This window comes from Chlamydotis macqueenii, chromosome 10 (genome assembly GCF_036417535.1).
Source record: "Chlamydotis macqueenii isolate bChlMac1 chromosome 10, bChlMac1.mat, whole genome shotgun sequence".
Lineage (NCBI taxonomy): Eukaryota > Metazoa > Chordata > Aves > Otidiformes > Otididae > Chlamydotis > Chlamydotis macqueenii.
Window position 1 is genome coordinate 15716162 of NC_141565.1, and position 14622 is coordinate 15730783.

Below are 14622 nucleotides of genomic sequence, written 5' to 3' on the forward strand. Positions count from 1 at the left end.
GGCAGTGTTGCACAGGGACGTGGCGGGGCCTTGACGGAGTTTGCCGAGCGAGGTGGATAATCTCACAGTGAGGGATTAAGCGCTGCAAGCGGCCTGCTTGAGCCCTCTGAAATGTCACCAGAGCAGTCTGGCCGGGCTCCAAAAGCAGGCAAGCAGCGAGTTCGCCACGGACGGGGGCAAACCGATGAGCTCCGCTCCACACTGTGCCAGGCAGCCCCTGCCGAGGCCCAGCTGTGTGAGCGCCTGACTGGGGGGCGGCTGGGGGGGGGCTCTGCTCCTGAATTGTTTCCCACAAAAACCTGAAAATCCCCAAAAAGCACTCTGAAACCACAGCTCTCGTGGGGACAGTGTAAGGGGAGAAAATAGCAATAAAAACTTAGACAGCTGATTGCAATCTTGTCAGGCCTCTAGATAAATTGGTGACTGTTAATCAGGGTGCTAATTAAAGAAAGAAACTATTAAGAATGTGTTTATTTTAGCTTGTTTTCCTGAGTGCTCTCATCTGTGTAATTTATAAATCAGAGGGCAAATACGTTCCTTGTTACGGCTCTGTGTGGCTGGCCACGGGCAGGATGGTCTGTGCCGTTACCTCTCTGTTTTGGAGGAAATAGGAAATACAGACATAGCCTGGATGTGTCAGTTGCAGTTGTGTTTTTATTTAAAAGATTAAACTTGCACAAACGTTTTAGTTAGCACATCCTAATTACAGCATTGCTTGGTTCTTTCAAAGTGAAATGTGAAAGGGCTGGTTTATTTAATTTGAAAGACATTATTGTGCAAGCACAGTAGGTTTGTGCCCTCGTTTGACTGTATTAGTGATTTCTGTGAAGCTTTGCTGTGCTAACGCTGCTGTAAAATTTTAATTAGTGTATAGTTAACATGGTCAGTATTTTTGAACATGAGAACAATTGTTTCGTGCCAGTTGTGATTGACCAGTGTTAATGAAATCAGCTGTAATGATCCTTGTTTATAATTGAAAAATTACTAATGCCTGAAAACCTTAAATCAGTGTACAATAATGTAAGGATCTGATTTAAAACAAGAAACCCATATATTTATTTTCTATTTTCCATTGGTGTTGGAGATCAAGTATTTATGTTCCAAGAGCTTTCACATTTTGGAAAGTTATTTGGGTGTTCAAACATCTTTTAAATATATTGCAGTTTGCCCTATCACAGATTTGCTTCCCATCTTCATTTTCATCCTGAAAAAGTTTGATATTTCTTGTGTTTAAAGACTTGGACAGAAAATAGGGTGTTAGCTGTGTAGGCAGAACCCCCTGGATCCCTCGCGAGGTTTTCCTGCAAGCGAGCACTGCAGGAAGCGTGGTGGCTCGGTAACGCTTTTGTCACGTTTGCCGTACGGAAGGGCATTCACAGGATGTTCACAGGACGTGCGTGGCTGGTGCCGTACATACGACAGAGGTGAGAGACAGGTAACATCAGAGGTAGTGACAGGAGCTTCCTTTTCAGGTGCATCAGTCAGCGTTTCCTCATCTCTGCCGTGAGCAGTAGCACCTTCAGGGAGAGGAGGGGCTGTTGAAGTTGGCATGTGGCTGGTTCTAAGTAGCCAGGTACATGTTTGGTTTTTTTTTTTGTTGTTTGGTTTTGGTTTGGTGGGGTTTTTTGGTTTTGTTTTGTTTTTTTAATCTTATAAAGCTTTTGTATCGTGTGGAAGTGGATGTCACTTGTTAGTCATGCAGTACTTAAGAAAAATATTTGTGCTCTATGTCTTTTTATCCTATCATTTCTTAATGACAAAGTCAGAGTGTGATTTACTTAGCCAACACTACTATTTTTGCATATCCTGTGATAGTTCCTCTTATTCTCCTGCTCAAAACAAAGTCAGTTCATTCCTCTTGATCTCTTTCATTTGGAGAGCTTTCCATTTCAAGACCTTTTTTTCACACTCATCCCCAGAAATTTATCAGTTAGACCATAACTCCCTTTGTATTTTGGTTCACTAACAGCTTTTAAGCCAGTTTTCAATATCAGCATTTTTTTTTTTTTTTTTGTAGCGGAGCAGAGTCTGAAAGTCAACATACAACAATTAAAGTTTGCTGTGTGTAAAGAAGTAGCTAGAGGGGAAATATTAAAATTCATGATTGTGACGTGAATTGAAGCATTAGCAAGATGAAAGCTAGACAGGCATTTGGATATGTGAACTCATCTGAATACGTTACGCAATATCATAACATTACGCGATGAGGTCTTGTAAGGAGTACTGTTGGTGCTGAAGGGGAAGAACATGGTGTTAAGGATGTAAACGTGATTTCTGGGTAGGAAATGGGCAGAGAGAGAAAATCCGAAATTAGGTGGTGGCTTTTCGCTTAACTCTTTATTCCCATGCTTTCAATACACAGTTCTTTACTAAACTTCTGTTTATTCAACTTTTAATAAAAAAGTTCAGAATGGTGGTTTTTTAACTTGCTTTATGCTTGTTTTGAAAAACTGCAGCTTTTTTTTAATGTCATTCAGGGTAAGCATATATGACAACAGTTTTCCAGCTGTATTTTTGAGAAAGCTGACCCATACTGCATCTTGGTACGATGCTGGTCTGTACCGGTTACCTTTGTTTGATATTTTTCTTTATTATCAGTGTGGCTTCTCCAAATTTTTTTCCAAATAACAAATTTTTTTTTTTAATAGCAAAAGGTCATTTATTCAATACCTGGTTTTTAATCAGACAGCGCAGGTATTGTCATGTCGTCAACAGGCTACGCGGAGATTAGTGCTCATAATGTGGACGTTATAATCTCTCTGTGGCCCGATTACCATCTAAGACACTCTACTGTCCCTCCCTAGTAACTTTGCAATTTATATTCCAGCGCTTGACAGATTTACAAGACAGCTACTGACCGAAAGGTCCAGGGCCAGTTCTCTGGTGAGAAATTTCTCCTTTCCTCTATCTCTTGGCAAGTTGCTTGGGGAAAGTGTACCAGAAGTTTGATCTTGGATATTATGCCAGAGCATTTTTGAGAAGACAAAGCCCTTGCGTTTGGGTTTACCTGAGCAAAGAGGGGGATGGAGAAAGATGGGGAAAACAGCCTCCTCTGGGTGACAAAGGAGACCTTCCAACAGCCGGTTCTTGGCTCCATTTTGCTTCTGGTTCTGCTCTGTGAATAACTTAACGTTTTCCTGCATTACTCTTGAGAGCTTTACCAGTCTTCAGGAGGGTCTGAATAGCTGAAACAAATCTGATGGGAGCATCCCTAATTCCAGTTTACCACTGCACGAGAGAGCTGGGCAACACAGCAAAACCCTAGTCTGTCTGTGGGCTTGGGACGACAGTGTGTGCTGGTTGATGAAGGCTTGAAAGGCTATTTTACATCTCTCAGGAATATTAAATTCTGTGGAAATTGATTATGGAACTACTTGTGCGCTGAATACAAGGGGGTTTGAAAGGATTAGTTACAAACATGGAAAAATTGAAAAACTAGCTGTAGTAGTGTACAGAGTTGTGGTGAAGAAAGAGATGTACTTGAAGGTTACTTATTTAAATATATTTCAGTGTTGCTATTTTTTTGCTACATTCTTAATAACTGTTTGTAATCTGCTCCTCACTCTCCTTTCTGTGTGGTGATCTCAGGGGGATGGGGTAGTTGTGCCGTGTTTGGAGCCGTTCTGCAGCAGTTCTCGTAGTGGGGATGGCCATTTCTGCCCAGTTAGTGCTGTGCTGTTGCAGAATTACATCACCGTCCCGGCTATGCTGTAGCGGTACCATTTAAAAAGCATTATTTAAATACCCTAACTTATAGTTACAGGATCGTCTCCTTTTTGAAATACCATTTTAAAGTATTGAAGTTGACATTCAGAATTCTAACAGTGGAAAATTATATTTTTCTACTCCTCCCTTTGTGTTCTTCAATTGCAGCAACAAAACTGTGACCCCGCTTATGCAGAATTTCATGCTGCTTTAACATATTTTTTACAGTGGTAGCCTGTTGAGTGGGTTTTCATTCTTGAAAGTAAATCTCTAGGAAAACTATAAAGATATGTATTTAGAAATCACAAGTTGAATTGAGTAGTTGGTTTTACAGTTTTTAAAGTAGCCAGTGCTTCTCTATAACTACTGTAATTAAATTAACAAAATAATAATAATAATAGCTAATGTTTGTGTTCTGTTCAAAGGGATGTAGCTAACTAACCATCATAACACTTCTTGGGAGTTTAGTAAATAATTTGCAAATATTCAAAAGTAGATGTTGGGAAACTTCAGAGGGTTAAAGAAAAAACAAACCAAAGTGAAAGTTGAGCTACAATCTGTCAGTCTAGGACTTCTGGACTGATAGTAAGTAGGTTACGTGAAACTTTTTGTTAAAGTAGCTATTACAAACATTCAAAATTATCAGTGACTTTTGGTTGCATTGAAGTTTGGATTTCACAACGAAGATTAGTTAAGTGTGCTGGACCATCATAAACATCCAGATATGTTTTATTTACATGTCTTAAATCAGTGTAAACTACTATGGAGGGATTTTGGAACTGGAGTGATACACTGAAGCCCAAGTATTTGTGTATCTGAAAGCTTTAGGTCCTGAATTGAGCATTCGTAACTGAAGTGTATCTTAAGAAAAAATTCTCTGTAATTATGAGTTTTTGTAATAAATCAGTGCACCCTAGTTAAGGCATAGCCAGCTTTTATATGCTTTTTAGGGAGACTTGCAGTGTGTGTTTTGGAGGTGATTGACGCGGGAATAATGCAGGAGTTCATACCTGGAACAGTGGGACCCTCACCCTGAGGAGGAGTGCTGGACAGCAGAGGGGGAAGTACGCACACCAGCAGTACCTCTAAACAAAGATACAGAAAGCAGACGACACGTAGATCTTAGTGGCGATACAGCCCTCATTTGAGAAGTAAAAATATCTTAGAACAGACACATAATTTTGGAGCATACCCAGTCAGCAATTAGAAAGGTCTTGATGTATTTGCTTTATTTGCCTGTCGGCTTCAACAAAGGATTTTCTGAGAGAAAGATAGTTTTCCGAGTTCTCGTTGTGGGAGAGCGCAAGTGTTTCATGGTGCTTACCCAGCTGAAGCTTCCACAAATTGCTTTTATATGAAAGAACATTTTAAAGCAAATTTTCACTGATCTATGTAGTTATATTTTGCTTTGTAATTTATGACTTTAACTTAAATTCTACCTTTGGCCTCTAAGAAGGTGATTTTATCTTCTTGGGTATTAACCGTCTCAATGTGAATGTAAGACTGTTTCTGAACAACGCTGTAGCACGTACGTGGGGAAGGTGCAATGTAAAAACATGTAAACCAGCATGTTTTAGGTCTCTGCTAGGCAAAGCAAACCTGTTAACAACATACCAAGGTCTGAAGGTGAACTCTAGGGTTTAAAATATACTCTTCAAAATTGGCTGAGTGTTGCATTTTAATGGATTTTTGAGAAGAGACGCGTTTTAAATAAAGTTTTATCATTGTAGCTTAAATGCCTCTTTACGTGATGGTATCTACACCAACAGAAACATTCTGTACTGCAGATGCGCTGAATATTTTTGAAGTGAGGAAGTGCAGAACATAAGGTTGCATCAGTATTGCTAACTTGGCCATAATCTGTATAAAAGATATTATATAAACCTATTTCTTAGATAAATAGTTGTACCTATTACTGTTTATTTATAATATTGAAGAACTCTGGCCAAGATAAGGAAGACCATTATGGTAAGTGGTGTAAATGCATAAAGCAGCGTAATGCTTACGTATGTGCCGCCCTGACTTGTGTTTCGTGTGCTGCAATATAAATTATATACTTCCTTTTTTTTTTTTTTCCCATGTTCTGTTAAAGTGTTATTTTTCTGTGAATTGAGTGCTGTAAGCGTACATGGTTATCAGATTTTCTTTGTGGTTTTGCTGACACTGAGAGATAAGCAATAATATCATCTGCCAGCTGCAAAGCAATGGTTTTTTTATGAAATAGTAAGAAGTTGTCTCTCTAGAGACATGACAGATTTTACTGGTGCCAATCGAGCCCTGGCAATCTGTCATACTTATAGCTTGGACTCCATAAATGTTCTTTTGTGAAACTTTCTTATTGGAGTGAAAAATATATCTTTGTTTAGATGCTGTCTGTTCAGCTAATAGTATAAGTTCAAACACCACGCAATGGAAGGTGGAGTGACCTCATCGTGACTTACAGTGCAGACAGAACTGATGGGGTGATTAAAGGGACATCAGTGGAAGATTAAGTCAGAATCCTTGGTATCTAGGCCCCGTGATTAGAGCGGGATAATGAAGCAGCAATAAGTGAGTGAGCAGCAGATCAAGATCCTGAATGGGCAGCTGCACGCTGCCAGGGTGGCATCAAAGGAGGAGTAATTTGCCTGCTATTCCGTGATCATTTTAGCTCCTGAGGTTCCCCAGTAAAGTATGGATTTTTTTTTTTTCCCCCCCTTTTTTCTGTGTCATGGTGAGGTCAGAGTGATGGTGGATGCGAGCCCAACACAGGCATTTGGGGTAGAGTCGCAAAAGGGATTTTAGTTGGTTGCTGAGTAAAATCTGGAGCTATGGTGAGGTGTCGTTCCACGATGGGGTCCCAGTCTGTGCTCTCCTGTCATGTCATGGATCTGATCCCTCTAGACAGAAATTAGAACATCAGGTGAATTAGCTCTCCACAATTATTCTAGAAATGTAATAGTCATAGTGACAGAAAATAAATTTTATCCTCAAGTAAAAGGAGTTTGTTTTAATATGGCTGTACTAAATAATTTCCAAATGACAAGTCAAACTGTCTCCATATGATGGGGAAAAAAAAGTTTGCTTTAAGTTGTAGTTTTATCATGCTTACACTTTAGGCAAGACAGAGATAAGAAATAATAGTTACTTAAAGTTGCCTTTATGCTTTGTTTCAATACACACATTTAATTCTATAGTCTGGATGACACTCTTACACCTAGGCTATGTTAGAACTGTCTTTCTGAAGTTGCAGCATATTTCACAAAAACTTGTGTGTGTTGGAATGGATGTGCTTGGGTTTTACTGACGGCTCTGCTAGCACTGACACAGGTCACTTTGACTCTTTGCCCAGTACTTACGTCAGAAGTCAGTATGAAAAAATGAGCTTATGAAATTTGATCTGTACATCTTGTATTTGCTGCCCAAAGCTATTAATTGGTGCCCAGAGAGAATGAACAGCCCAAAACACTTCCTAGATGTTGAGAACTAAGTGGAAACATGGGAGGAACATTTTGAAAAGTTTTAAAAGAATTGTTACTCTTAACATTTTTTTTTTGTTATGCGTACAACAAAGAAATTAGCATTTTAAGAAAAACATGATATTTTTCTCCATAACAGTATATCTTCTTTTATGTTAATATAGAAATAAGATTATAAATCACAGTAAGTCCAAGTGTTTACTCATTGGTGGAAGGATAAGTAGTAGCCAAAACGGTGAGAAGCTTTCTTTTTTTTTTCATTCCCCTTTTTTTCTTTCCTTTCCAGGTTACTTTTTTACATTTTGTCTGAAATTAGTGCAGGTTTAGTAGGAAATATACAATGGAAAATAAGATGATTTTAAACCCAAGAAATTTGTCAGCTAGACTAAGGGCCAAGTGAAGCTGTTTAATTTCTTTTTTTTTTTTTTTTTCCCCTAAAGCTCTTAAAGAGATATAAATTATCAATATCCATTTTATCAGGAAGCCCTGTGTGCTTTGTCAGTATGCATGTATAGTTCTTGCTCAACTGTAAGTCTAGTAGCGTACAAATTATCACTGTATTTTTCCAAATTGAAAGTTAACGGACATCCCAGCCTTTGCTGGGATGCCATCTCTTTTCACATCTTTCTAACTCTCTGTAGAGCCCTTCTCCTTAGAGTCACAGAGATGTTATATAAATCCAGAGACACTTACGGAGGAGTTTATCTGTTAAGGTTTAATGTTGAATGCAGCTTTCATTTTAGGTCAGATTCTACCCAGTGCAATGGGATCCGGCGCAGTATTTGAAATATCACCTTGATGTGTTGTAAAAGCAATCATGACATAAATAAAATAATTTTTCTTTCAAGAGTTATGTGGAGGGACGGGATATGAGTGCTAGCTTTCAAAATGTGAAAACTGAACACCTGGAGATAATTATATTTTTAAATGTTTTCAGGCTGAGTCAGAGTTAATGGCAAATGGGAACCGTATTAGATTGGCAGGTGATTAGTAGAATTTATCATTATAATATGCTTAGCATAATAAGCATGGTGATCTTGATTATTCAGTGACAGTTTGTGTAGTAATTTTTCCATTAAAGACTATGTCAGTCTGTCAATAAATACATTCATTAGATCAAGTATGCCATGCTTAACTCATGTCTGGTTTAACAAATAATATTAGCTTTCGCCAGTAAGATGAGACATCAGTAGTCTTCACATGGTTTCCAAAACAGACCTGAAGCAAATTTCACTTAAAAACATGCGTTTTATAAAAAGATTGAAACATTAAATATAAGGAAATCCTAGTAGCAGCCCTACCTCTACTTCTACGTAAGTCAACACAAAACAGATCCAGGCAGGTTATGGAAAATTAGCTGAAAAGTCTTCTTGGTCTGTTGATAAGCTACTCAAGTTGTGGTCACGTACAGGAGGAGTCAGTGAAGGTCTCATAGACTTAAAGTGTTATAATATCCTTTCAGAAATTGTCCCAAAATTCTAGAAAAAGCTCGTTTGGCTTTTTATGCGTGTTCTGAATCATACATCTGTCTGTAGTATGGAAATTCTCTCTGACAGGTAGACTGTAATCTTGGAGTGTGATCAGCCATTAGCCTTAGTTTTTTTAGGGGTATTTTTTTTTATTATTATCGACAGTTTACAACGCTTTCTTTTTGTATTACCTGACTTGTATTGAGATTGGTGCTATGAAACATTCATGCAAATAGTAGTCAGTAACTTCTCAGTTTAGTGCCAGAACAGTACCAGTTAAAATTGTCAGAAAAGAAGTGCTCGTATCATTTGGATTAATAGCTCAGATTAATATTTTGTCTAGTTTCTTCCTAATGATGGGACACAAGGAGGTACTCAGTTTTATTCTGTCTAGTCCATTCTGTCTAGTCCATTTCTCTTCTCTTCTGCCAGATTTTTCCAAGGAAGTAACACCCTCTCTTCCTTCAAAAAAAAAAAAAAAAAAATCGAAAGATCACAAAGATCAAAAAATCACAAAGATTGCGTTAGTCATCCACTGGATTATTAGAGAATATTTGTGATTGTGATAAGAACTTGGACTTTGAATTTTCTAAATATACAGAAGGTGGAAGAGTATTGAGCAATTTCTCTCATTATCTCGCAGAGTAATCTCACCGGGTGTAGCATCGCTGAACTAATGGCCCTCAAATAGTAACTTATCAGAGCTGCTCGGGGATTCTTGCCATTGCTATAAAAAGACGTTTGGCAATCAGCAGTATGTCATATTAGAAGCACAGCCGTTTACTAGAACATAAATATACTAACATGCTTCACTTACAAACTTTTCAATAGCACCTGGTTCTAGAAAACCAAATAGATTATTTTTGAACATCGCAGATAACTGGTTGCTCTAAATACTATAATTTAGAAGCAGTTGTTTCTTGAGATGGGTGATAAATTGCGGTATTTGTTGGGCATTTCTCCTGACCTCTCAGAGCTTCTTGGCAAATACTAATTAAGAAGTGATGGCTCTCTTGCACACGGTTTGTTAGGTGGTTTGCATTCATTTTGCAGTTAAACAGAGAAATACACATCAGTTGGGTCAGTCTTCAAGACAATTGCTTGACTGGAGTTTCCTGGTCTAAGCTTAATGCTTCCCGCATCCCATGAATAAAGAATATATTTAAAATGCTTCTTCCCCACCTCTAAGAAATTAGCTTGCCGGGTGTTAGATTCCTATGTCTTCCTCTTGCGCTGCTGGAGCGGCTTGACTTTTTTCCCCTGCTTGTTGCTGTTGCACACTGCTACTTGCTTGCAGGAGCCGTGCAGTGAGTGATGTGCCTGACAACGCTGGTGCAGGGTTGGTCCTGTCTTGTTTGATGGCTTCCATACAGGTTGCACTGGACTTGACTTTCGCTGTGGGCTGTAGTTGTCGTAACTCCAGGAGCAGCCTGCTTCTTTCACAGTTTGCTTAGACTTAAGTCAAAGTCTGTAAGCTGATTCTGGGATTGATCGGTGGTAGATTTGGGCACCTTTAACAATACTTGACTGAGAAAAAGATGTTACTGCTGTGGAGGGGAAAGGTGCCTTTCTGATCTGTGGTTTGCATGTACATGATTGCCAGACATGTCTCTTAAGCAGGTGTTGATGCCACAGATCATCGAGGAATTACAAGTGTCCAAGTATCAGTTGATACGGTCAGTTAACGTGTCCATGTGTAGGCAGAGCTGGGTACTCCCTGAAGGTGTCAGGTGTTTTGTGACTGAGACTTCATTGTTCCAAATAACCACCTTTATAATATGCACTATATTAACTGGTGCTAGCTATTAATATTCATGATTTAATGTTAATTAAATAACTTGTTTTCTGACATATTCATTGATGGAACTTGACCACTCTTCATTCAAATGTTGATTTTTTTTTTTTTTTTTTTTTTTTTTTTTGGTAGAAGAATATATGTTGCTCCTTTGGTGTTATTCCTAAATAGAAATCTTCCCTAAACTGGTCATACTATGAAAAAAGTTAATAGAATTCATAAGAGCAAAACAAAACAAAACAAATCCACATCACCTCAAGAATGAGTGTACGTCAGTATTTGAGCTGCTGTTCTCAGGGGCGTTCCACATTGAAGGTCTAGTAGACCATACCGAAAGGTTGTTGTGAAGTGAAAGTTAAAATGTTGGCTCCAAAATAGTTTTGACCGTTAGAAGACATACTTGCAGATAATTGTTATCCTTTGAGGAAATCTGATATTTAAGCTTGCTTGGCCTGAGGATAGAGGTATCTTTGCTTTGTGTGTCTGAGGTCTAGGTTTGGTTGTCACTTTGTTGTTCATTAAGATGGAGAGAGAGTGGAGAGTGTTATTAAAAACTAAGCTTTAATGGCTGAGGAATGTAGCTCCCAAAGTTAAGAGACTCCCACAACTGACTGGGGACCAGCAATGAATGGAGCCTACAGTGAGGCTTGAATCCTGTACATTCTGTGTGTGGCAGGGGAACTCCAAGCCAATAAAGAAAAATGTTAATGGAGTAAGTGACAACATGAAGTATTTAAGAATTGTTTCTGTATGGGAGCTTAAAACTTTTTTTTTCTTCTCCGTTTCAGAAAGAAGACACAGCTCCTCCAGCAAGCCGCCTTTGACTCCTCCCTCCTCTTCAGTATTTTCCCTCATTTCATCTTTCCCTTCAAAAAACAAAGGTAGCGGTGGAAGTGGGAGCAATCGTTCATCCAGTGGAGGTACTAGTACTAGCACGTCATCATCAAATTCCAAGTTGTTGAAATCAGCCAAAGACAAGCTGCAGATCAGCGGAAACAACAGGTTAATGCATCCGGTACAGCATAGCAAAGTTCCCCATGATAAAAGGTAAGTATGTGTTTTGACAAAGAATTAAAAATTATTACTTGCATACACTGCCATATCAGTAAAATTTCCTTTTGTTTCAGAGGGTTTATGGTTTAAGAGATAATCGCTTTAAACTCCTCCTGATTTCTTTTTTTCCCCCAACAGCCCAGTCTAAGAGTGTAGATAATACTCGTTCTAGTTGAACAAGAATTCTTAAGCTGCATCTTAAATCACTATAAATAAAAATCACTATAAATAAAGGTCATTTTACTAGGGGCTCTGAATTCTTTGATCTAATCTGCATACTTTGATCATAAGGGGATTTTAGCTCTGATTCAGGTGATTTTTGACCTGCACACGTGAGATTGCAGAACTGATAATACCATTTGCTGTGACAGAATGGAGTATTTATCACTGGACACAACAGGCCTATTCCAGTTGCTTTGGGTGGTATGCTGTGTCTGTGAATCCAAATAACAGTTTCTGAGGTTCCTGATAACTCTCTGAAATACTTACAAGGAAATGGGGGAAAAAAGGACAGAAGAGATTATAGACATCATAAAAAATGTGAAAATAAAAAAGAAAACGGGATAAAGGAGAAAGGTTAACATTTGTCTTGTGAATAGATCAGAGTGTTGTTGAGTAATAACATGTTTTAAGTACTTTTTGTAACTTATAATTTTCGATTTTCCCCCTTTTGTTTTTTGTAAATAGTAGTATGACTCCATCTGTCAAAGTGGAAAAGATTCATCCAAAGATAGATGGTGCCCAACTGAAAGCTGCTGTTGGTCCAACTTGTTCTACTACTGTGAGTTCCTCAATAAAGACTGGCCTTAATTGTCCCTCAATACCAAAGCCACCCTTGCCTTCCCCTGGACAGATGCTGAATGGTAAAGGTCTTCCCTCCGTGCCTCCCTTTTTGGAAAAGAAACCTGAAGAAAATACAAATAATAGGAAATTTTTACATAAAAGATTGTCAGGTAATTGTTTTTAGTTATTATTTGCTATATTCCTCTTAGTAGTGTATCTATAGAAATACTTATATAGAACATATAGAAATAACTTTCAGAAGTAAACTATACACTTTTGTAACACTGTAACTTGTCATTAGATATATTTTATGTATTAGAATTTAAATCTATAACTTGACATACTCTTAAAGGACACAAATGACCTGAAATGTGCTTTTAGAAGCATGCTTTCAGAAACCATACAGACCTCGAAGGCTTGTTTTAAAATCACAATCTTCTACTATCTTTAAAGATTTTCTTTTCCTTCTTTCTGTATGGAAGATCCAAATGTACACAGAGAACAGAACAACTAGCACCTCATAAACTCAAAAATGTAAACCCAGTCTGCTCTTTACGCTTCTTAATACAGTAAGTTTGAGTGTTAGTGGAATGGTAGAAAAGTTCTTAACACTAAAACCTACAACGAAAACCCACCATTTATTTGTCACAGTTCGTATTGATGATGACCTCTAGTCCTAATTTGCAGAATCTACTACTCATTTGGAGTCCCTTACAGCTGTAAATTTCTCTGTTCTGTTTGTAGACTTTAAATCTGTATTTCGGTACACTTGCTGAGAGTGTGGAAAAATTTATTTATACCATTTTATGTGCATTTTTATTTGTACATCGCCCGTGTTATATTTGAAAACAGTTTCCAATATGGTTATTTTTAATAACGAAAATAAATGTTAGTATTTCAAAATATCTTTTCATAACTTTCCAATACTATATACTTTTGACAGAGAGAGAATTTGATCCTGATATATACTGTGGTGTAATTGATGTGGAAACCAGGAAACCTTGTACTAGGTCTTTGACATGCAAGGTAGGATATCTTAATCAGCATAAGATTATGTAAAGTTTTAATTCCATTTCCTGCAGAATATGACAGAAAACTAAAACTTTTGCTGTCAGTAGTCACCGTTGTAAATGGTACGTGTCAAAAGATGTTGCACAGAACCAAGAATGAATTGCTTTCAAAAGTCAGTTAATTATTTATTCAAAAATGTATTTCTTAAAGTAACCTGGAGATTTCTATTTTTGTATAAACCCTTTAGACACGGATGTTGGCATGGGACAAATTATGTTGCTCCGCATATAGGTAGTAGGGGCCCGCCATGTTGCTCTTTTTGGGGATAACCTTTGGGTCATAGATCATGAATTTTAAAGTTCCTCATAAGCATTAAAAGTATTGTTTGTTTATGCAGGATTTAAATAAATCAAGCTCCTACCCTTTCACAACCACTCCTTTCCTCCAGCAGAATCTACAGCAGGTACTTAGGAGGTATTTGTGTAAATGCTACTGCTGCTTGATGTAGACTACAGCCAACTCAGAAACGAGTGTCCTGAAAAAGCCATGGAGTGTGTCTAGGGGTCAAACTCCAAATTAAACAATTCATAAAAACTTTCCATGAGATGAAATATATCCTCTGGCTCAAAAATTTTGGTGTTCAGAGGGACAGCATTTAGTCCCAAGGAACCAAAAATCCAGATCCCCTGCAATTGTGTAATATTTAGCTACTTTCTTGTAAAGCAGCTAAACCATCAGCAGGGGAAGCATCTGGTAAATAAACCACCTACAGAACAAAGGTAAATGAAGCTGGTACTAATGACCCAGAGGAAATGAACTTGAACACATTGACCTTTTGGAATTACAGGGGAGAAGCAACTGTTTTGCTAATACAGGAGGGAAAAGCTTCAAAATTTTACAAGAACACTAGGCAAATCAAAAGTGTATAACAGAAAGAGTAAAAACATTTCTCAGCAATTCCTTGTGTTATACCTACTCATAAAATATTTTTTGAATTGCTGTTTGTGTCTGAAATATGCGTTAATTTTTACTTACTAAAATGAACCCAATTGAACCTTTTATGCCATATGAAAAAAAAGATACTGTATGTGACTTTTAACAATTCAGAAAAATAACTTCCATCTATTTCACTTTACTTAGAATTCGTGCCATATATGCACATATACATCTTACTATGTGTAGCATTCAGGACACTGAAAGGACTTTGAGTTCTGTCTGACTGTGGATTCTGCTGAATTTTTTTACATTCCTTTCTCTATTTGATTACATTAGTTTTCAAGGAATATATTAGTATGTAGAAGGAAGCAATGTATTTTATTAAATATTTTTTAATGTCTGGTTTTAAACA

At 37.7% G+C, this 14622-nt stretch overlaps 1 protein-coding gene across 2 annotated transcripts in view; it reads left to right on the forward strand.

Moving 5' to 3' along the window:
• Positions 1-14622, forward strand: part of ATXN7 (ataxin 7) — a 62854-nt gene that overhangs the window by 39197 nt on the left and 9035 nt on the right. For both annotated transcript variants that reach the window (XM_086755385.1, XM_086755386.1), the window contains 3 exons: positions 11216-11474; positions 12168-12433; positions 13207-13289. In XM_086755385.1, coding sequence (XP_086611511.1) covers positions 11216-11474; positions 12168-12433; positions 13207-13289 — 608 coding nt within the window. The remainder of the gene's footprint in view (positions 1-11215; positions 11475-12167; positions 12434-13206; positions 13290-14622) is intronic.